The 24,183-nt window shown below is 41.0% G+C and overlaps 2 protein-coding genes and 1 long non-coding RNA gene across 5 annotated transcripts in view; 2 read left to right on the top strand and 1 right to left on the bottom strand.

Annotated features, from left to right (window-relative positions):
• LOC135105521 (uncharacterized) overlaps positions 1 to 24,183 on the top strand; it is a 43,511-nt gene that overhangs the window by 8,786 nt on the left and 10,542 nt on the right. The window contains exon 1 of one of the 2 annotated variants that reach the window (XM_064013721.1): positions 23,498 to 24,171. The exons of the other annotated variant lie outside the window; for it this stretch is intronic. Coding sequence (XP_063869791.1) covers positions 24,073 to 24,171 — 99 coding nt within the window. The 5' untranslated portion in view covers positions 23,498 to 24,072. Of the gene's footprint in view, positions 1 to 23,497; positions 24,172 to 24,183 lie in introns of those variants that run through there. 2 annotated transcript variants of the gene reach the window in all.
• LOC135105523 (uncharacterized) lies at positions 353 to 5,430 on the top strand. Its single transcript, XR_010270881.1, has 2 exons — positions 353 to 4,015; positions 4,541 to 5,430. It is a non-coding gene; the product is annotated as an uncharacterized LOC135105523 (long non-coding RNA).
• On the bottom strand, positions 5,008 to 9,304 carry LOC135105520 (gamma-crystallin S-like). Of its 2 annotated transcripts, XM_064013720.1 has the most exons (6): positions 9,145 to 9,304; positions 8,172 to 8,313; positions 7,759 to 7,864; positions 6,667 to 6,851; positions 5,946 to 6,039; positions 5,008 to 5,491 (listed from the first exon to the last, which is right to left on the bottom strand). In XM_064013720.1, the coding sequence occupies exons 1-6, from the start codon at positions 9,206 to 9,208 to the stop codon at positions 5,441 to 5,443; spliced, it is 642 nt and encodes a 213-aa protein (XP_063869790.1). In that variant the 5' UTR covers positions 9,209 to 9,304; the 3' UTR covers positions 5,008 to 5,440. The 2 variants fall into 2 exon arrangements, 1 of the variants encoding a protein (XP_063869790.1); XR_010270879.1 differs by lacking the exons at positions 5,008 to 5,491; positions 5,946 to 6,039 and adding an exon at positions 7,112 to 7,184 and having other exon boundaries at positions 6,712 to 6,851.

Here is a 24,183-nt window from a genome sequence, read left to right as displayed (position 1 = left end):
GCTTTTCTCTGTATTCCTCCTCCTTCTCCTCCTCCTCCTCTTTTCTTCCTGCGTGGAATGAAAATTGGTGTGATTGTGAAGTAAGGATGTTGGTTATTGAAATGAGAATGGTTATAGCTTAGAGGGTTATTTAACTCTCTCTCTCTCTCTCTCTCTCTCTCTCTCTCTCTCTCTCTCTCTCTCTCTCTCTCTCTCTCTCTCATATATATATATATATATATATATATATATATATATATATATATATATATATATATATATATATATATATATATATATATATATATATATATATATATATATCAATTGCATATAGTATAGTCACTCTTTGTTAAGTAGATGGTCCGTTTTCTTTGGTGCGCGGGTCCGTCCGTTTTCTCTAACGTGTTGAGGGTGTCCGCTGTGGTGTTGGTTTGCAAATATATCATAGTACTCCCTCACTGTTGGTAAAGTGAACCGTTTTCTTCAGCATATTTATTCATTACAGGAATACAAATTAGGAAAGATATTTGTTATGCGTTTATCTTTCTTTCATCTCTAATTATGAATCCATTTTTTTTTTATCTTTAAACATTTCATTAGTTATTTCCTCCGTTATCTTTTCACTTATGTTTCCCTGTTTTTTGTTAGTTTTCTCTTTCTCCTTCCTTTTCCCTCATTTCGAGTGGCATTGATTCTTCTTTCCTCTCTTTCTTTCAAAACTTTCATTATCTTTTACTATATTTGATTTTTCCACTCCTTCCATCCTACTTTTCTTCCATACTTTCCTTCCTTTCTCCTCTCCTCGATTCTCCAGCACACCACCTCATACTCTCTCCTCGTCCACTTCTCCAGATACCCACAATTAATCACTCTTTTGTCACATCTACCCTCCTTCAGCCACTTCGTCAGTCCCTCCATCGGTCCCTCCTTCAGCCCTCCACTATATTGAAGGCATAGAGAAGCTTTCCCCACCATCCCTCCTCCTCCTCCAATATAAGATCTAAGACGAGAAGGTTGTGGGTTGTGGGAAAAATTAAGCCCATTTTCCCATGTCAAGTTTAGTTGTTAGTAGAAAGTACTTGAGACTAAGAGGTGTGAAAATTGTTGTTATTAACGCACTCTCTCTCTCTCTCTCTCTCTCTCTCTCTCTCTCTCTCTCTCTCTCTCTCTCTCTCTCTCTCTCTCTCTCTCAAGGTGTGTAATGTTAATTTTGCTGCTCTTTGATGTAGTTGTTGTTTCCTTATTTTCTTTTTTGTTTGTTTCTTCTTTCTTTTTCTTTTTTCTTTTTTTTCTTCTTCTTTATTCTTTTCGTTTCACCAACATCCTTATCTCACTTTGGCTTAGTGTCTATATGTTACTGTTGTTACTAATCCCCATCATTGTAGTTGTTATCTTCATCATCCTTCACGTCATCATACCTTCTACATGCATAGTTGGTCACATTACCACCACCACCACCACCAGCTCCCTTCACTGCATCTTAGTCACTCAGTCAGCCACTTGTCACTATAAATCAACCCGCTCCGCCGTCTAACTCCTTCACATCCGTCACATCACGCACGGCCACACCTACTGGCGAGACGACAGCCTCTCTATTTGTCGCTTGCGGCGCCTATACACGTGTGGCTGTTAGTCTTGAGTTGTGAGAGAGAGAGAGAGAGAGAGAGAGAGAGAGAGAGAGAGAGAGAGAGAGAGAGAGAGAGAGAGAGAGAGAGAGAGAGAGAGAGAGAGAGAGAGAGAGAGAGAGAGAGAGAGAGAGAAATAAAGCAAAGAATGAGTGAATGAATCAATCAATGAGTGAAGGAAGGAAAGGAAAGAATGAAAGAAAAATAATAAAGATAAGAACATAAGTAAAAGAAAGAGAAAACAAAGAAAACTTAATCTCCAAAAGAAAGGGCAAACTCAACGAAATTCAGCGCAACCAACCAACCAACCAACCAACCTACCTCTCTCTCTCTCTCTCTCTCTCTCTCTCTCTCTCTCTCTCTCTCTCTCTCTCTCTCTCTCTCTCTCTCTCTCTCCATTTATTCAGTATTTTTTATAACATTTTTTCCGATCTATTTTTTTTCGTTCATGCTATCAAAGAAACGAAACCTCCATATATTCAAATCCCTTACGTATTTACTTGATGCCCGTCGTATTCTTCGTTCACCTGTAGAATTGTGGCCGGGCACCTCAATACTGCCAGAAGGGAGGGGAGAGGAAGAGATAGAGGAGGATGACAATGGATTACCAAGGATCACAAAGGCTGAACAAACAATAGGCACACTGTCTCTGGCTAAGCTGGTCTTCTTTACCGACTGATTTATGGCGACACGGTGTTTACTTTGCTAGACTGACTTATTAGATGAAGGGGCACTACAATATAAGGCTGGAAGAGAGGAGGAAGAGGAGGAATACAAAGGAAGCCCTAATAGCAACAAACCCTGAGGTCCTCACTAGGCTGTTTGGGTAACTATCCTACGTTAACTACTATTGAGAGAGACGGGATAGTACAGAAGAAGGCTCCTCCCCACCTCTTTACAATACTGTCTGTCTCACTGATAGCGTAGAATAGTTACCCAAACAGTTGGAGGAGGAGGAGGAGGAGGTGGAGGAGCAGTTGTTGTGGTGGTGTTAATGCCTAGGATTACGCCTGCCGGGGAAGGGGAAGTGGAGGTCACGAGGGCCACACCACATAGTAAAAGGAGAGAGGGAGAGAGAGAAAAAAAAGACAGGAATTTGATAGAAAGTGAGGAGGAGGAGGAGGAGGAGGAGGAGGAACCACCTGGAGAACTCACCTATTTCCCGCCCATCAGTCACGTGCTTCCCCACCACCACCACCACCACCACCATCACCACCACCACCGGATCGGCCATGAACGGATATACGGATCAGTTTTGTGCTGTTGACTTTTGGTTATGAACTTTACTGAGTTGAAATGTGTATTGTTTGTGTTTTGTTTCGGATAAATTTATTAGATGGTGAAAGATATATTTGTAGCTATCTCTTTTTTTATTATTAGTTTAGTCTTTATTTATGTATTTAACGTAACGTATTTGTTTGTAAATTTATCTTTGTACTTATTGTTATGTTGACTAATTCGGTGTTTTCTTTTATTTTTTCTATTTCTATTTCATCCTTTATTTTTTTACTTCAATCTCCCAGTTCTCAAAGTCCTTGTTATTTTTAGAGTTACTCTTTACAGTCTTATAATACGTACTTCAGGAGATCAGCAAGCCTTCTATTATCTTTTCTTCCTTATGCAATTCTATAACTCTTACTCAGGGTTGAAACGTATCGTGCGCCACCCGTAGATTTAGGCAACGCAAGGGGGGAGAGCGCGGTAGGTGGGTGAGGCTTAGGGGGAAGGGGTATCTGTGGTGGTGTCAATAGAGGGGGGAATGGGCGGGCGCGTGGAGACGGGAGTTACAGGGAGGGAGGGATAGGAGAAGGGGGTAGAATTATTTCCGTTCTTTATCTTTTTTTATTTATTTACACGTTTGTATTATTTTCTGTCTCTTTCTGCATTATTTTTCTTTGTTCTATTTCTTGTTATCCTCCTTTCTATCTACTTTTCCCATTTTCTCTCATTCTCTTCAATTTCTTGTTTTCCCTCCTTTTCTCTGTCTACTCTTTTCTCTCTGATTTTGCGCATTAGTTTCTCATTCTGTTCAAATTCTTGTTTTCCTCCTTTCCTATCTACTCTTTTCTCTCTGCTATGTCCTCCTCCTCTTCCTATCGCTTTTTATTCGTTGTTTATTGCAAATAGTCTTGTGAGTGTTACTGTGTGTTTGCTGTTTGTTATTTCCTTGCGTTATTCCTTCTGCCTCTCCTTCTCCCTCGGTCTTTTCTCCTCCTCCTTAACCTTGTATTTGTGTTCCTCTCTAATTATCGTCATATATTCTAACTTATAGTGTAAATTAATAGTGTTACTGCATTGCACGAGTGTCTTGCGTGTTGCTTAGGTGTGTTTGAGACTAATTAGTGTGTTTTTTTGTGTTACAGGTAAGTGTTTGCAGTCGCGAGAAAGACGGTGGGCTCTAAGAGGAGGTAAAGTATTTATTTAGAGTGTGTGTGTGTGTGTGTGTGTGTTTGTGTGTGTGTGTGTGTGTGTGTGTGTGTGTGTGTCTGTCTGTCTGTCTGTCTGTCTGTCTGTCTGTCTGTCTGTCTGTCTGTCTGTCTGTCTGTCTGTCTGTCTGTCTGTCTGTCTGTCTGTCTGTCTGTCTGTCTGTCTGTCTGTCTGTCTGTCTGTCTGTCTGTCTGTCTGTCTGTCTGTCTGTCTGTCTGTCTGTCTGTCTGTCTGTCTGCCTGCCTGCCTGCCTGCCTGCCTGCCTGCCTGCCTGCCTGCCTGCCTGCCTGCCTGCCTGCCTGCCTGCCTGCCTGCCTGCCTGTGTGCGAGAGAGCTTTATTATTTTATTCGTCTTTTGTGCTTTCCGGAAAAGTTGATTAATGAGAAAAGTGAAAAAGAAAGTATTGAGCAAAATTCTTTTCGTGTTCTGATGAAAACTGTTCAATTAAATGCCAATGGTTGGTTGTCACCCTTAGCTAAGATTACTTTTGGTAACTATCCGCCAGACACGCGGACACCTGCTTGTCAGTATACGAGTATAGCGCCACGCCTCATGGCCCTGGCGTGGCCCTGCGCTGGCTGCAACATTGGCCAGTATGAGGCACTGATACATGGCGCGCGGACAGTGACGCCATCGCTTATGACCGCACACTCAGCTGATTGTGTGTATTTAATGATAGAATAAAAGACTTTCGGATTATGAGGGTCTGTGTGCAAGTATCCTTTGTATCATAAGTTGTGTGGTACATTTTTATAACAATAAAAGACTATGCATTATTTTATTTACTTGTAGTCAATATATATATATATATATATATATATATATATATATATATATATATATATATATATATATATATATATATATATATATATATATATATATATATATATATATATATATAATTTAACATTTTATACTAAAATTTCCTCGGTAAGAAGAAATCATAATAGATGATAATGAAAAATAATAGTAACTCGTAAAGTCCTCTTGCATGTGCATTTCCACAGTATTTACTGGTTAAAAACCCCCATTAGGTATTGTGCGAATTCAGTCTTTGCAAACTAGAAAATCTGTTTCTTCTTGATGACTGTAAGAATTACTTAGATAGTAAATACCTCTAACACGATGGGTTTCTTTCTTCTTTGTTAGTGAGGAAGGGATGGGAGTGTCTTGTGCACGCTACTGTCTTGTTCCGGTAGACGGAATGCGGTGGCGTGCCCAGGTTTAATAACACCCTTGTAAGAATTACTTAGATACTAAATACCTCTAACACGATGGGTTTTTCTTCTTTGTTAGTGAGGAAGGAAGGGGAGTGTCTTGTGCACGCTGTTGTCTTGTTCCGGTAGACGGAATGCGGTGGCTTATCCAGGTTTAATAACACCTTTTCCTCACCGATGTCACGTTAACACCCCTTCCTTACCGATGTCACGTTGTACATATAATAATCCGACATCTGAAATAGATAATTGTTTTTATATTTTCCCCTCATTGAAAACAAAATAGATAAAGGATTAAATTAAAACTTGGAGGGCTAAAATCAAACATTCCCTTAGAATGACGGTTCAAATACCCAGAGACAATAAATAATATAAGTCATGAAATATATCAGGTATGTATTGTTGTGACATGTTATCACGTCTCAAACTGGAACACCCTGCCCGCTTCTGCATTTCCCCTAAAACTTTGACTTGAATGTTGTTAAGAAGGTTTCAGGACACTTTTCCTTCAATTTTGAATAATCCTTTTAGCTATCTCCTTTAGGAACTAGCACCTCCATGGCTTTTTTTTTTCTTTATTTAATTTTTCCATCTTTTTTCTTTAGCTTTTGGTCAGAGCCTTTCGTGTTAAGAAATAGAATAAAAACAAAAACAAAGGAAACAGGAAACTAGCTGTAGGCGCACACTTACACGTTGATAAAATCCTACGTCCAGTCTGGTCAAGGAATTCGAGTCGTGCTGTTTAGCGGCCATACAAACACACCTCCCACTGTAGTTAGCTTGTCTGCGTGAATGAGGAGTAAACAGAAAATTATTATCGATGTAAGGAAAACGGTGTGAACATGATTCTCTCTCTCTCTCTCTCTCTCTCTCTCTCTCTCTCTCTCTCTCTCTCTCTCTCTCTCTCTCTCTCTCTCTCTCTCTCTCTCTCTCTCTCTCTCTCTCTCTCTCTTGTATCATATCTTACTAACAAAGCTGCATTTCGTTAGTGGATTGTTCACACTTTAGACCAACTTCTTTCTCTTAACTCTCTTTCTCTCTCTCTTAATAACAGTCTCTTTCCTCCTTCCCTCTGCTTCCATTCACCTTAACTGCAAAGTCATTCCCCTCAACTGGCTCCCATCCTCGTAAATACTTTTTTAACTCCACACTTCTTTCGTGTTTGCCATCTTCTGACTGACAACATCTTCAAACCTACATCCCATATCCTACTTCCTTTCTGCCAATCCCCACCTTCGAACTTTCAGTACCTCATAGCTTTACTGCAGGAGCTAGAATGGAGCATCCCAGAAAGTTCTAGTCAATACATGTTCTTCCTCAACACTTCCTTGTAAACGAATTGCTTTTCATCATTGAGCTGCTGCTTCTCCTGCTCCTCCTCCTCTTCCTCCTCCTTTTTCCTCCCACTTACTCGCAAAATGTCCAAGAGCTTTGTCCAATAATAATGACAGACTTCACTTCTTGATGGAATTGCGACAGGTCCGGAATGTCGCTGGTCCCGTACAGATCCTTCTTCGTGAACATTTCTCCTGCGTAGAGGTTATACCCGGCCTCGTTCGACTTCGATTGGCTGCCGGCGTATCTCAAAGACGATATCTGCACGGAGTAAGCAACGCGTTGAAAATCAACACACAAACACTTTAGAGAATATATCTTTGGTGGAGGGATAAGAAAATGAACCATTGCAATAATACTGAAGGCTCTTTAGAGAAGGTTTTGTTTGAAAAGTGCGTAAGTATAAAGTTGATAATCATGACAGTGATTATTAAACTCAATTGATAATACCGATTTTAGAAAAAAAATGTTAAATTAAGCTTTGTGTTGTACTCGTAAAGGAGCAATGTTAACATACTCACCGATGTGGTGAATAGATACTGAAGCTTCTCTCAACACGGTTTAAACTAGAGACACTACAGCTTAAGAGTGGATCTGATAAGAGATATTTAAGTGGCATAAGCATATAACAAGAATGATGTAAACAAAATCCATATGGTTAGTAATTACGTAGAGTATGACTATTATAAGTAATGGGTTTAAGCCTGACGAAGTTAAATTTGGGAAAAAGAAAGAAAAAAAAAAAAAAAAAAAAAAAAAATATATAATATATATATATATATATATATATATATATATATATATATATATATATATATATATATATATATATATATATATATATATATATATATATATATTTTTTTTTTTCTGAAATGGAGCAATAGGTGACGTAGACAGACTCAGTAATTCGGTTGTTAGTGCCGAGGCAATACGTAGCTTCAAAATATTACATCACTTTATGGACACAGATGACTGGTGGATGTACTTTGATAATTTTTTTTATGCTGGGGTTGCCACACGTAGGCCTACTGGCTTCTTGCTGCTTTCTCTCTTTCCTCAAGTTCTTAGATTATAAGGCAAGGAGAGAGAGAGAGAGAGAGAGAGAGAGAGAGAGAGAGAGAGAGAGAGAGAGAGAGAGAGAGAGAGAGAGAGAGATTGTCTTTACTTGGTTATCTGTGCCGTGGAGATTCTCCTTTTTGTCAAGACCCCAGGCCCAGTGGACTATTGACGTTTGGTAGGTGTTGTATTCCGGCTCATTGTATAAGATCCACCTGAAATTGTTATAGAAAAAAAATAAATAAAAGCATTATTCAAAGGTGGTAGTGCTATTATTATTAATTATTATTATTATTATTAGTAGTAGTAGTAGTAATAGTAGCAACGATAGTATTAGTAGTAGTAAAGTAAATTTCTCTGATCCATTCAGTACCTGATGGGTTAGTTGACTGCCATAGCATATTACAGTGCACTGGGGCCATTATCCTCCAATAACGATTCCTGCTGCTTATTGGCATTAACATTAAACATTACTTTGTATGTGTGTAGCGTAATGAGTGGGCGCTGGTCTGTAATACTTACACTCCATTCACTTGGATGCTGGAAATGGTGTTGTCAAAGTTGTAGCTGCTCAGGTATGGAACATCCTCGTTGAACTCGTAGTACACTCCCTGGTAGTTTGGCTCGGTCCAGACACGAGCCCAGTACACGCACGACCGGCCCTCTGCGGTGTTCAGAGGTGATGGAATTATTTTGCTGCTAGAACATGAACACTAATATTAGCAAGGAAAAGGCTGCCATAGATTTATAATTGTTATATACTTTGGGGATTTAGAATTGTCATATACCATGGCAATCTCACGGGAATGTTCTGAGTAAAAACAATGCGAGTCAGTCTTTGCCTGCACACTTGTGGCAAAGTGGCAGGAGAGGTGAAAAAGTGACCCGAGTTTACCGTTCATGATTATCTTCAAACTTAATTATCATAAATAAACGTATTTTCTTACCCATTGATAGTTTATATAGAGTTAAAATGTCTGTGATATAAAACTGACTTAAATAATTCGCAGTGTAAAATCAAAGCATTTTTCGGTGTATTCGCCTACCAGACAGACGAATAGAAGCACTCACGTTGTGATTGCCACCCTTAACAGCACGGTGACCGCTCGGCACCGCCGCCTTGACTAGTTATTAAGCAGCGCTGCGTGGCTGTCGCTTTCATCTTAATACAACGTACATATAGGAGGTAATTGTTATGATTTTTTTCTCTTTGTATTATCTGTACAATGCCATTCATCAAAGAAACAAATTGTATGAATCAGAATTCATACTTAAAGTGCATCTATAGTTCACCCTCACATTCAGAACTACAGTACATACAGTTATGTGGAGCTTAAAAATAGACTTTAAAAATTTTAATGTTGAACCTTTGCAACATAATGTTAATGGGAAAAAGGAATCAGTTTTGAAACATCACCGTCAAAAGATCCTTATTTACAAGTTCCCTTTGAACGCGATAAAACAAGAAAATCTGGTGCATCACATTGACCCTTACCCTTGACCTGGGTGGCGAAGGTGGCCAGCAACAGCAGCAGCAGCGACTTCATATTGTTGAACATGCAAGGTTAATGCCAGCGCTCCTTTCCCGCTTTAAATACTCCCTGATGTTCCCCACAGCAGCGGACGTGTGAGGGGGGAGGGGCGTACTATTACGTAATGCAAGACAAGGTCAGGAAAATCAGTGATAGCAAGATTGGCATGCAGTTGCAGTGTCTCGCCAAAGTGGAACAGTGCCATGTCACCGGTGCCTGGCTACATTTATATGGCAATGCTACTTTACTTTTAGCTTGTATTCTTGTGCTGATAAATACAGCACAATTACAGCTAGAACACTAAGTAAAAATTGGTGGAAATGAGCTTAAAAACGCAAAAGAGTTAAAGTATCACAGTTTGTCATTTCCCTCTACAACGATTACAATATAGTAATGATAACTATGGTAGTGAAAGAACGTATTGGTGGCAGTGGGGTGGTGGTGATGGAAGTGGCGATGGTGGTGGAGGTAGAGGCGGTGAAGGCATCACACCTGCATCGGTCACAGCACTTCCCCAGAGCCACCTGCTACCCACTCTTACGCTCTCACCCTCCAGATACTCGAGGCGCCACTACGCATCAGGGGGTGGAAGTGTTCATACTACAGTAAATCATACACATCACAAAGCCTTAACAACACTTGTCCTTGCCGATGACTTATTTTAGATTATTAGACATCAATATTTTCCTATGAAACGGAGCAGATTTTCCTGTCACTCTGGTCATTCTGGCTTTGTACAGTGTGGTGTTACGTGTACGAGTACATGTATACTTGCCATTGATCTTGCTCATGTGAGGAATGCAAAGGAAGGAAGGAGCGCAGGCGTACGAGGGATGCTTAGGCAATGTTGGTGGGATAGAGTGACTGGACATGAGTGCTGTCTGCTGCCCTGGTCATGGGTTGTTGCCTTCCGCTGCTGCTTGTGTCCGCCTTCCTTTTTGGTGAAACTCTCCGCGCTTTGACCTCAAACCTACACCATCGAGTGTTTATTTTCTTTAAAGGGTATTTTTATTTGCGATGGGTTAGGATACCAGATTACTTTAGGTTAAGATACGTTAGTTTATATATGGTAGGTAAAGTAATGGGAGCCGCCGAAAGAATATCATAATAACATAATAAAAAAAACTCAAGGGAAAACACACCCTAACCAAACTTAAGACTGAAAACTTACCCTAACACTGAGACACGGGGGGAAAACATGGCGCACACTAGACTCAGCCAAAAAAAACAGGCAGGGGAATGGTTCGAAGTCCTTGTGAGAGTTGGCAACCAAATCTAGGAGGGAACGTGAGCCACTGAGTCCAGGAATGAACTGACTAGCATGTGAAACGGGCTGCCTCGTAAACAACGGGAGAGGACTGGGAAGCGAGGGACAAGGCTGAGGCGACGTGGCGTGTTGAGTACCAAGGCTTTGGTAGTGGTGGTCGGACAGATGAGAAGAGCTGCGTGGCACGAGAACAGGAGCGAGGAGAGGTAGAACGAGGAGATGAGGGCGGAACGAGGTGTGCAGTAGTCTGGGACATGACTGTGTGTGTGTGTGTGTGTGTGTGTGTGTGTTCTATATTCCCTTTGTATATTATTTTTTTGTAAATCATATATATCTTTATCTGTTCCAATGATTTGTTCAGTATCATTAGTGTCATCATCATCATCATCATCATCATCGTTGTTGCCGTTGGCGTCTTTCTTATCTCTATAAACGTTAATTACTCTTCGTTCCTCTTTTCTTAACTTTCATTCCTTCTTCCAGTCATTCATTCGTTTCCTTGTCATTTTCTTTTTCTTATATTTTTTCGTTCTTTTTGTTCTTCTCTTCTTTTCTTTTTTCTTTTTTTTTCTTTTCTTTTTTATTCTTTTTCCTCCTCTCCTCTCCTCTCCTCTCTTCTCGCCTTCTCCCTCCTTCACATCGTTCCCCTAACACGAGTAATTATCACCAGCACCGGTAGTTTCCCATGAGCCGGTGCCTTCGTGATAGAGTCTCACACAGCCAACACACAACAGCCTCCATTCCTCTCCCCTTCTGCAGCTTTCACGAACATTCCTCCTTTGAACTCTTTAATTGCAAGCCTACCCTCTCACATCCCTCTCCCTGCCTATCCCTGCCCACCTTCCCACACCTCCCAAGATTTACACTGATCCTCTTTTCCTCTTTGAACTTTGTGATATACGACAATTTACAATATACAAATCAAGGTAAGAAATCATTATAAGTATCTATGGGAGAGATAAAAAGTATAGATTTGGCAGTTTGTAGCCAGTGTAGTTTCGAGGCTCTTGTAAATACGAAGAAATGTCCCAAATTGGTTATGGATTAATGAAAGAGGTGATAATTACCGGTGAAAGGGTTAAATTTAAATGTTGGGCGTTGTCACTGGATATGAGTACGGAAATATAAAAAAAAAAAAAATTGTCATAGTTTCTCGAAAAAAATATTTAGGTTAAGAGAAGTTTTGAAGAAAGTAGACCGAGTTTGTGTGTCTGTGTGTGTGATTTTGTTTTCCATTGTTTGATTAATGGCTTTATCAGTGAATCATGTTAAGAAATGGTGTTTTTTTTTCTTTCCTTCGGTTGTAGCTCTTCAGGTGTTTATTTATTTAAGCATTTTTCTTTGCTTATTAGGGAAGACTCAGATAACCTCAAAACCTACTAATTAAATTTACCTGTTTTGAATAATAATTTAACTGAAGATCGTCGTTTAGGTTTTTTTCCTCTATTTATTTATTTATTTATTTATTTATTTATTTATTTATTTATTTTGTATGTGTGCATTTTACATTTCCTTTCAAGTGTGAGCGCTCCACATTTTGACGCACAAGTGTTGTTTAGCGACCGACTTTTACTATTTATTTTTATATTTGTTTTTAATTCATTTAATTGCTAGTTTGTGACTTCTGTAGTTCTTTATCTTGGTCGTACAACATTTGCTTTTACTTTATAATTTTAGTCCAAAACCAGTTACTCCTGTTCACATCGCAGCCCTTGGCCTATTTCCATTCTTGGCCAAGCAGGAAAAAAAAAATGGAGAGAGAGAGAGAGAGAGAGAGAGAGAGAGAGAGAGAGAGAGAGAGAGAGAGAGAGAGAGAGAGAGAGAGAGAGAGAGAGAGGAAACTAGAAACCAGACACACAGCTTCAGCGAAAGTCTCGTGGGGGGGGGGAAGGGGGCGAACACGAAGGCGAGAGATGGAAGAATAAATGTAAAGATATCGATAAGAAACAGGAAGGCTTAAAACTTGCGGGGATTATTAACTTGCAACTTTTTTTTCTTTTTCTTCTTTTTTCTTGTGTCCGTGTCTTATTTTGCTGGTCACCAGTTTTCACTTGATTGTAGGACCGGAAAACTTTCTTTCGAACTCAACACACCCGTGCATGCAGATCCAGAGGAGGGGGGGAGAGAGAGAGAGAGAGAGAGAGAGAGAGAGAGAGAGAGAGAGAGAGAGAGAGAGAGAGAGAGAGAGAGAGAGAGAGAGAGAGAGAGAGAGAGAGAGAGAGAGAGAGAGAGAGAGAGAGAGAGAGAGAGAGAGAGAGAGAGAGAGAGAGAGAGAGAGAGAGAGAGCCATAATTTTTTAGTGTACACGCAAGAGTGAGATTTGTGAATTAGAGATGCGAGGTAGATAAAGGAAGTACCGCGTGATGGAATGAGGGAGGAAGGAGGAAGAGAGGAGGAGGAAGCAAAGAAGGAATGCAAAATATGTTCTAGATATCTTCCTCCCTTGTCCCATTGTCTCCTCCATTCATTATCTGTCTTCTTCCTCCCTTCCTCCCTTTCCTGTCCAGTTTAGTTCTCTTTTCTATTGTCTTCTATTCCTTTCACTTCTATTTCTTCTCCTTTCCCTTCCCTTTCTTTTTTTCTTTTCTTTTCCTTCCCATCTCTTTTCTTCCCTTCCATTTCCTACTAATTCCTTCTGTTTTTCTTTCTTCTCACCTGTAGATGTTCTCCTCCTCCCTTCCTTACCGATCCTGTCCCTTCCCATCTCATCTCATCTTCCCTTCCCTTCCCTTCCCTTCCCTTCCCTTCGCAATTAAATGACCTGAAACACACACACACACACACACACACACACACACACACACACACACACACACACACACACACACACACACACACACACACACACACACACACACACACACACACACACACACACACACACACACACACACACACACACACACACACACACACACACACACACACACACACACACACACACACACACACACACACACACACACACACACACACACACACACACACACTTTCTCCTCCCCGACCCGACACTGTCTAGACTTTCCCTGTGAGGAGGAGGAGGAGGAGGAGGAGGAGGAGGAGGAGGAGCAGCGTACCTGCTACTTTAGCCTGAAGGGAACCAGGTAGGGGCGTAGACGAGGGAGAGTGTAAGGTGAAAGGGAGAAGGGTGTGTAGATGAGGGAGTGTTGGGAAGGGTTTTGGTTATGAGCTGAGGGACAGAGAAATGAGGAGGAGGAAGAGGAGATATAGATAAAAATTAATACTGCGAGGGGGAGTAAAGAGCACAAAAAGGAAAAACTAATGGTACTTTCAAGGCTTACTTTTGATATGAATTAAGGGCTTGGATAAGGACAGAGGGAGAAATGTGAAGGAGGAAGAGAAGATATACATAACAGAAATGACCAGTTAACGAGTAAGGAACACACAACGAAAAACTGTTAGTCCCTTCGAGGCTGTCTGTGGTAAGGTATTTAACCCTTCACTGCAATGGTTGTATTTTGGTAACATTGAAAGCAGTATAGAGTCTACATGGACAGATAGAGTAAAGAGAGAGAAGAAAGTATTATTTGTGTATTCTCTAGGCTACAGGAAATTTTAACATGCTTTAGTTACAAATTTTCAGGCATTTATTTTTTTAGAGATTATGGGAAAAAAAAAAAAAGCTTCGCAGTAAAATGGTTAATCTAGAGAGAAGGAAGTAAGATGAAGGAAGAGGGCTGCTTGTTTAGATGAAGAAATGGAAACAGGAAGGGAAAAGAGGGAGGGAGGGAGGGAGGGAGGGAGGAAAGGAATTGAAGAAAGAAGGGGAAGACTGGAAGATAAATAATGAGGAAAGGATCGAAAAAGGAAGATGGAGGAGGAGAGAGTTTGAAAGATGAAAATGGAGGAAACACTGAAGGAAGAAGAAGAAAGAGGAAGAGAGAAGTTAAGATTTAAGGAAGAAGTGGAAGAGTGAGATTGAAAAAAGGAAGGTGGAGGAAAGGATTGAAGGAGAGAGAAGAAAGAGAGGGAAGGACTGAGGGAGGAAGGGAGAAAGGGAGAGGAGATAATGTAGGGAAGTAACAAGTGAAGGTAAAGGATAAATAGGGAAGATGGTTAATGGTTGTGGTTATTTTGTCGATTATCTCATTTTTTTCTCCTTCCTTTCGCTTTCCTACCATGGGATTATGTAGGCTTGCTGTTCTTCTTGTTTTTGTTAGTCTTTTTTTTTTGTTGCTTTGTTGTTGTTTTTTTTGCTGTTCTTGTTTTTTTTAGTTTTTTATTTTTGTTGCCGTTCTTGTTTTTTTTTCATTTTTGTTTCTGTTCATGTAGTTTGTTGTTCTTTTTTGTTATTGTTTTTTTTTTTTTTGTTTTTTTGTTACGGTTCTTATTGTTTCTTGTTGCTGTTCTTGTTTTTCATTGCTGTTTTTTTTTTGTTGCTACTGCTGCTGCTGCTGCTGTTGTTGTTTACTGCCTATATCTATATGAATGTAGCCACTCTTTCTCTTGTTAACATGCTGCCAGGACCCCGCTTCACCCCGCCCCGCCCCGCGCCTCATTACTCCAGGCTGTGATGCTTGACCGTCAGCTTGTGCAGGAGAGAAACTGATGCGAAAACTTTCTCTCGGGGAAAAGTACGCATCCCTCGGACTTGTTTCTTTTGTTGCTCTTGTAGTGGTGGTGGTGGTGGTGGTGGTGTACTGTTGTTGTAGTTGTTTGTAGTGTTGTTGTTGTTGTTGGTGGTGGTGGTGGTAGTCGTGTTGTTGTTGTTGGTGTTGGTGGTGGTGGTGGTGGTAGTGGTCGTGTTGTTGTTGGGGGGGTGGTGGTGGTGGTGGTAGTGGTCGTGTTGTTGATGGTGGTGGTGGTGGTGGTCGTGTTGTTGCTGTTGTTGGGGTGGTGGTGGTGGTGGTGGTGGTGGTAGTGGTGGTCGTGATGGTGTTGATGGTGGTGGTGGTGGTGGTGTTGATGTATTCCTTGGTGAATGGCCATCAGTCTTTCTTATCGGTGGTGTGTCAGGAGGTGTTCTGACAGGCTACCACTGGGAATGAAGTGTACAGTGTTGTGTTATGGAGATGAGGAGAGGGGTGGTGATGGAAGGTGCACGTCTGTCATTTATGTTGTTGCTATTATGAAGGAAAAAAGAAGAAAATTATTAGAGACAAGATATCCATTATGCTCTTACATTAACAAGAGAGCAAAGATAATTGTTATTTCTTAATTATTATCTCTGCTGTGTTATTATTTTGTATTGCGTTTTTTTTTTTGTTTAATTTTTCTTCATTATATTCTCATTACATATTTAGTCTCTTGTAGTGTTTGTATTCTATTTATTTTAGATTGTATTGTATCTCCCCCGATTTGTTTATCATTATTATTATTATTTATTATTATTATTATTATTTTTAGTTGTTTAATTTTTCTTCATTACATTTTACGTACACATTCAGTCTTCAGCAGTATTTGTATTATATCACTCGTTTGGGCTTGAACTGCATTTTGAACCTTTCCTCTTCTATTTCCATTACATTTTCATTTCTCTTTATTTTCGCCGGAGACACGTCGCCTCTAGCCAGTCCTCCTCACACCAGCCCCTCCCTCACTGCTCGGCGTCAGCTGCTGCACCTCCTCCACAAGCATCGTCCCGCCTTGGCTTTCACAGCGAGATTTAATAATGTCTTTTTTTTTTTTTTTTTTTTTTTTTCAAACAACATCCGCCCCCTCATCATCTTCAGCCAGGCCTCCAACCGGTCATTGGAACTTTCGGCTTGACTTTTCTACTTTCCTTTGACTCGAAATACTTGAGAGTATCAAAACACCTCAAGGGCTAAGCTGGCCTGGACGATTCTGTCATTTTCTTTTTTTTTTTTTTTCTTTTCAGCGTTTTTCTTTTTTTTTCCTTTTTAATCTTTCTTTCTTTTTATTTATTTCTTTTGTTCTTTCCTTCATTCATCATTTTCGTTCCTTTGTTTTCATTTTCTTTTCTTTTTTCCTTTTCTCTCCATTCATTATCTCATCCTTTTTTTGTTTTCCCTTTTTTTTGCGCTTTCTTCCTTTTTCTTTCTTTTATTTTTTTTATTTTTCTTTACTTTCTTCCTTTCTTTCATACTTTCTTCCTTATTGTGTGTTAATTTTTAGGGGGGAGTGTCTATTCAGCTTTCCACAGTTTTTGTAACCCGTGGTCAGGCGCTAAAAGGAAAAGAAAACCGACTCTACCCGCTTCATCTCCAGGTCGCCTCAGATAGAGGATATTATAGAGAGCAGTGTCGCCCTTCTTTAGCGTGTACGTGGTCGTAAACTCAATCCCAGCTCGTTCTTTTCCTTACCTTCACGTCTTTCACTCTCCTTGACGCCCAGCTTACTCCTTTCCGATATGCCAGTTCTTAACTATCTCTCCATCACTCACTTTGTAAATCTTCCCCCTTCTACCTTTCGGTGTTTGTCATATCTTTATCACTTCTTTTCATCATTCTCTCACCTTTCCCTCCCCATTTACCTTTTACTTATCTGTTGTGTTCATCATTTCTCTTAATCCTTCTCTCTTTTCCTCTTAGCCTCTCACTATCTATTTGCCTATCACTATACGAGTATACTTGTCTGTCACTTCTTTTAATCATCTTCCTTCCCGCGTTTTGCCTTTCACTGTTTGTTGCGTCTTTGTCATTTCCTTAAAGCATTCTTTCGTGTTAGGATTACTTCGCAGTTTCTAATTTTGTGTGTGTATTTTTTTTTTTTTTCTTCCGTTCTCTTTTAGTGTTGGTATTCTTCTTTTTAATTCACCGCATAATGTGAGTAAATGTTACTTAAATGTCAATGGATTTATAGTATTGCTGATATAACAACAACAACAACAACAACAACAACAACAACAACAACAAAAACTACAACTACTACTACTACTACTACAACAACGACAATAACAATGAGGTACCAGTTTCATTAAAATCCATGACCGAATCTTGCTGAGCTCGGGGACGTTATGTGACCTTGAGAAAAACGTCATTTGCCACTATTGCAATGTTTGAGAATAATTACATTACCGCAATACGTCCAAAGGTTACACACACACACACACACACACACACACACACACACACACACACACACACACACACACACACACACACACACACACACACACACACACACACACACACACACAGTCATCGTCTGCTGCTCATCGTCTTGGGAACCTTCCCCGCAAAACCTAAGTAGCGATATTGTTTTGTTCACCTGTTATTGTTTTACCTCCCCCCTTATCCACGCCCTGCCACCCTCAACCCTACCTTTCCTCTCCCTCCACCTCTTTAATCCCTCCACCCCACTAAGCACACTCGGGGGGGGGAGAAGGAGGGGGCGGAAGACATCGTGCTACTGACGGCGACGCTGTGGTTTTTGTGTGGTGGCTGCTCGCTCTAGTGGTCTCGTTACCCAGGGCGGTTCTCACGTACAGTCGCCTTGTCTTCATGCTTGGTGGTGCCCTGCTGACGAAGGCGAGAGAGGGGACACTACTGGAGGCGAAGGGAGAGTAGAAGTGAAACTGCAGAATGAAGGAAGTAATTCACGAGTTGATGGGGGAGAGAAAGTGATTGATTTAAAGGACCGCAAGGATTTGACCATATGGTGATTAAAGGAAGTAGACTCGGCATTAAAGGGAAAGATGAATAAGGGAGAGATGTTTAGTAGGGTTTTAAGAATAGGAGACAAGTAGAGGGATGCTATATGAATAAGGGAGAAGGGAATGATAGTGTGGTATGTAAGTTGAAGGGATTGGTATTAGTAAATGATGTGTCTGGTAAAGAGGAAAAATATAGGTATGGACGCATTGAAGGAAAGATTCTAGTAAAGGAAAATATGAGGAGAATATGAGGAGAAAATCAAGAGTTGGGATGTTTTTAGTGCTGCTGCTGCTGCTGCTGCTACTACTACTACTACTACTACTGCTGCTACTGCTACTGCTACTGCTACTACTACTACTACTACCACAACTACTGTAGACAGGTATGTAATTTGTGTAACGACCCCATCCATAGAGAGGAAGAGAGAGCTGGGTCGTGAGGGAAGAAGGGAAGGAAGGAAGGAAGGTAGGAAAGAAGAGACGAAAAGGAGGGAACAAAGAGGGAAAAAACACCGGCTTTCAATTTGTCCATTTCATTTGTCACGGCTTGGAACGCTGAAGTTAAAGAAAATAGAATGAGAAGAAAGAAAGAAAGAGAGAAGAGGGTAGATTTTTTCTTCTTTTCTTTGGAAGAGGAATAGGAGGAAATGAAATAACTGAAAGAAAACGAGAGGCAAAGCGACGCAATGCGATGAACTTTCGGGAGAACTCTTACAGAAAAGGAAACGAGAAGCCTCACGACAAAAGAATTGACTGGGAAAACGATTCGAAAGGATACGATTAATAAATATGTAATGGGGTAAAAAAATAATGCCAGATGAATGTAATAAAAATGATATAGGAAAATTTATATGTTTAAAACACTAGGTTACTGACTGAAAATGAAGAAAGTTGACAGCATGGCTTGAGAGAGAAGAGAAAGAGAAAGACGACATTGGAAACTGATGTTTAGAACACTTAAGATTACTAGATGAAATTGCGGAAAGGTAGCAGAGTATAGTTTGAGAGAAAAGAAAAAGATACACAAGACATTGGAAGATGATGTATACTCATGTACTTAGAACACATCAAGATTACAGGCAGAAGATGCAGAAAGATAGCGAAATGTAGCTTGAGAGAAAAGAGAGAGACGGACAAAAAAAGATAAGACATCGGAAACTTAAGTAACCGCATTCTCCCTATTGAAAGCCTCGTTCTGAAGAAGAGAGAAAAGAAACACGAGGTACACGAGGTAACGAGTCTGTCAATGCGTTTTTCCCACACTCTGCATTGGAAAAAAGGCGAAACACTGCCCCCATTTACTCTCCAAAGGCTTTGAGTTAATTTCTTACCGCCGTTTTTCATTCATTGTTAGAGGGAAGGATGCAGGAGGGAGGGGTGGGGGTAGATAGTGCGGTATTCGGTCCTGCGCTTTTGGGGGTGGGCCGAATACCGCACCTGGGAAGAGAGGGCGTGGTGGAGAGAAGTGAGAGGGTGGATGTGGGTGGAGGCGGTGGTCAGTCAGGTGATTATAAGTAAACAAGCTTGCGGAATCTACCTGCTTTCATTTATCTCATAGTTAAAAGTATTCACACACACACACACACACACACACACACACACACACACACACACACACACACACACAGTGAAGAGAGAGAGAGAGAGAGAGAGAGAGAGAGAGAGAGAGAGAGAGAGAGAGAGAGAGAGAGAGAGAGAGAGAGAGAGAGAGAGAGAGAGAGAGAGAGAGAGAGAGAGAGAGAGAGAGAGAGAGAGAGAGAGAGAGAGAGAGAAGTGACTAGGATGGGAAATATAGAATCCCCACGCACCATCATGACAAAAACTATATGGTGGCAGCTGTGGGATTGGAAACCTCGCATCTCGCATACCAGCAGTCAGTCGATTAATGGTAAGAGCAATAAAGAAACAGGACCGAAAAAAAAAATAACAGCACACAACAATTACAAAAATAGTAAATAGATGAAGACAACACATAACAGGAATAAATAAGTTTGAAAAAAATAAAAAGAAAACACTAATATTTATCTCTCTTTCTCTCTTTCTCTCGTTAAATTTGAAGGTGGTCCTGATGAGGTTCTTGAAGCGAGAGAGTGAGGAGAAAGTTAGTACCCCAGTAGATGCCCAGCCAACTACCACCTCCACATTTCCACCTCAGTGAATCGCTGAGTCTCTAACGTCATCCATGTACTGCCCTTTTCCTTTTCTCTTGTTTCTTTCTGTTAATAATTTTCTCTTCTCCTCTTACCCTCATTCTAGACTTCTCTTCAACACTCATTGCTAACTTCCTTTTTTTCTCTCTTACTCTTGTTCTTAACTTCCTCCTCTTCACCACTCGCTGCTAACTTCTTTCTTCCTCACCCTCATTCTTTAAAACCTTGCCCTCATTCTTAAAAACTTCCCTCTTTTCTATACTTACTGCTCACGTCCTTTTTCCCTCTTATCCTCATTCACAACTTTCTTCTCTTCTACATTGACTGCTAATTTCTTTTCCCTCTTACACTCATTCTTAACAACAACTTCTCTTCACTTATTTTCCCCTTCTTACTCTCATTCTTCTCACTCACTCACTGCTAATTTGTCGTTTCTTTTCCATTCGTTCTTAGCTGCTTTCTATCTTCTTTCATCCTTTTATAATCTTATTCACCATTTCTAAACCTTCCTTCCTTTATATTCTTCCTTATACATTAACTTCATTCTTTGTTGCGGGGTCTTAAATGAATCAGCCAATCTCACCTGTCTATTACCAATTGATCATTCTGTTTCCCCGTGCGAGGACCTTGTTACCTTGTTGCATAGGTTAATATTTGCAAGATTCGCTAATAACCTGCTTGTCATCGCATCTCGCAGGGTTGTTTACTGTTCTTTGTTTGTCTGTCTGTCTGTGTGATTAGTTTCGTCAGTTTTGTGTGATTTGTGTTAACGCCTGGTGTGTGTGTGTGTGTGTGTGTGTGTGTGTGTGTGTGTGTGTGTGTGTGTGTGTGTGTGTGTGTTTTCTGGTCTTTCCTTTTTCCCCCCATTGTCTTTTTCTTTTATTTTCGTGTGTTTTTCTTTTTGCGGAGATGTGAAAGTTGAGCTGATTTTCTTACTAATATTTTGTTGTTATGTTTCTTTCTTGGTAAAGTATATACATCTTTGTCCTGGTGCGAGTCTGTCTGTCTGTCAGTCTCTCTATCGATAGTCAGTCGGTCAGTCAGTCAGCTACTTATTATTTAGTAAAAGTAAGATCGTAAGCAAGTAATAGTAGATGGCTTAGTTGGGTTAGTCATTCATTCATTTATTTATTTATTTATTTATTCATTCAGTTGGTCAGTCTGCCATTTAGTTCAGTTCGTCTCTCTCTCTCTCTCTCTCTCTCTCTCTCTCTCTCTCTCTCTCTCTCTCTCTCTCTCTCTCTCTCTCTCTCTCTCTCTCTCTCTCTCTCTCTCTCTCTCTCTCTCTCTCTCTCTCTCTCTCTCTCCACGTAGGCATCGACAGGTTCCCGCACTAAGTACCACGTCTCCCCTCCCCCCATCCTCGTACTTTCTTTCCGGATGCCCCCGCCAATACGGAATGAGAGAGAAAATAAAATGGTTTCTCGTTTATTTTTGATATTTTCCTTAATTGGCCATTGCAAGTGATCCGATGAAGAAAGAAAGTGTTCAAGAAGGTAAATGTGTGTGTGTGTGTGTGTGTGTGTGTGTGTGTGTGTGTTTGTGTTTGTGTTGCGTTAGTACATTTACTTTTTTCTCGTGCTTTGATAGAATTCATCCCTGAGGCTAAACAATTAGCGAAAATTGCGGAGTTAGACACATGCTGCTGCTCTGTGTGTGTGTGTGTGTGTGTGTGTGTGTGTGTGTGTGTGTGTGTGTGTGTGTGTGTGTGTGTGTGTGTGAGTGAGAGAGTGAGAGAGTGAGTGAGTGAGTGGGTGAGAGAGAGAGAGAGAGAGAGAGAGAGAGAGAGAGAGAGAGAGAGAGAGAGAGAGAGAGAATGTTGGTTATGAAGTAGAATCAAATGAACACAAAGGAAGCACAGACTAGTACTCTTCCTGGCCATCACGAGGCTGTTCACGATGTACTACACCAAGTAATCCCAACTAAGAAATGAATAATAATAATAATAATAATGATAATAATAATAATAAATACAAAGGCTCCTTCTCACCCACTGTTCCCTCCAGCAGCAAAGAAAAGAAAAAACTAGCGTGGAAAAGTCTGTATAAGATCGACAATGGTGTTTACCTGCAGTAGAGTCTGGCCCGTATACAAAAACTCCTTGCTCTCTCGTCACGACTATTTTGAAAACCCACAGAGATGATGAGCCAGGTTCTCACAAGCGCTTCTCCTGTTAATAATGTAGAAATCTTGTCAATCTGTCACTAGAACCGTAAAAAGACCTTTAAAACCTGTGCAACTTTTAACTTCAGCTCGTTGAAAGTAAAATAAGTGTTGCATGGAAGTGTTTTAGAATACTGGCTACTTAGATATGGAAGTGGTTAAGGGAATGAAGGTGTTAAGTACATAGAAGAAGGGTTATGTAGGGGACACGAGTGCATAGAAGGTAGTTAGGAGAGGAATTATGGAGGAGATAGAATGGAGAAAGTTTTGAGGTAGGCCTTTTATTTTGCGTGTCGTTAATAATAATAAAGTTAATGAAGGAAGGTTGGCATTGCTAAGGAGGGAGTGAAGGGTAGGTGGAGTGTTAGAGGGAGTTGAGCGTTCAGGTGGAGGGAAAGGAGTGGAGGGAGTAAGGTGGCAAGGTGGAGTTGTCACTGGAGTAAAGAAGCAGATGACAGACTGTGGCTAGTTTCTCTACTCCAGCTGCCTTCTCTCTCTCTCTCTCTCTCTCTCTCTCTCTCTCTCTCTCTCTCTCTCTCTCTCTCTCTCTCTCTCTCTCTCTCTCTCTCTGCATATCATGGTTATTGTTTTGGTATTGATTGCTTTCTCTGTCTGTCTGTTCCTGTGTCTGTCTGCCTGTCTGTGTCTGTGTCCTTGTTTGTGTCTTGGTGTGTCTGCTTATGTTTGCTTGTCTATTGATGTTTCCGTCTATTTATATTTGTGTTTTTTATGTCTATTTCTGTCTGTTTTTTTTTTTTTTCTCTCTCTCTCTCTCTCTCTCTCTCTCTCTCTCTCTCTCTCTCTCTCTCTCTCTCTCTCTCTCTCTCTCTCTCTCTCTCTCTCTCTCTTAGTTATCAACTCTCTAATCGCCCTCTCATTCTCCCTTTAAACTGTAAATCCTCTCACTTTTCATTTTACAACGCTTGACGCAACTCGTAAACACACACACACACACACACACACACACACACACACACACGCTTGTTGTTTGGAAATCCGCCATGTTTTCACGCGATTACCGTGTTGTAAACAGCGAGCAGCCTGAAGGTGGCAGCGATAACCAACGAGGAAGGAAGAGACAGAAGGGGAGAGGAATTTTCTATCCTGTGGTAGGGGGAGGGGAGGGGAGGGGTGTAAAGGGGAGGAGGGAGCACGGGAAGCCACCACTACGCTGTATGGCTAAAAAGATTTCGAGAGAAAGTTTCTAGCTAGCTAAACGTAAGAGCTGGCGAGAGTTGCAGCGGCGGTGAGACAGGCGGTGGCGCGGCGGTCAGACTGCCTGGCTCTGTGCCTCTGTGTTCGCAAGTCAGTGTGCGTGTGACTGTCGGCAGGGGAGGGTGTGCCGCCCATCCAAGGAGACAGAGCTGTGTGGAGGCTCTCTCGCTTCTCTCGTCCTTCACTTCAGCGCGTTTTTGCCATAAACTACAGGGAATTGTGTGAGGTTTTTAAAGAGTTTTTGCACCGTTGGAAAAGAAAAAAAAAACATCGTCCTAACGGGGCTGTGTGTGTGTATGTGAGGAAATATAACAACGGGAAATTGAAGTGGAAAACTGCACCTGAGGAAACTAGAGGTGGCGACTGTGAATGAAGAGTGATAAGTGATAACCCTGAACGTGGCGGGCTCATATAACGCCATGCTAATATCTTAACGAAAAAGGGGCCAATATCCAGTGCCTAACCTCTCTGTCTACCTGCCTACCCTTTCCCCTCCATCCTCCTTTCCTCCTGGCTGACCATGGCGCCTCCACTGGGGAAGAGTAACTCCCTGCAGTGCTTCAAGAAACCCTTCTCGTGGAAGCTTGGTTACCTCAGACTCAACAGAAAGGCAAAGAGTGTGAGTTACTCA

Source organism: Scylla paramamosain, chromosome 12 (genome assembly GCF_035594125.1).
Source record: "Scylla paramamosain isolate STU-SP2022 chromosome 12, ASM3559412v1, whole genome shotgun sequence".
NCBI lineage: Eukaryota > Metazoa > Arthropoda > Malacostraca > Decapoda > Portunidae > Scylla > Scylla paramamosain.
The sequence above is the reverse complement of the archived record's forward strand: the minus strand, read 5'-3'. Positions and strand labels throughout refer to the sequence as shown.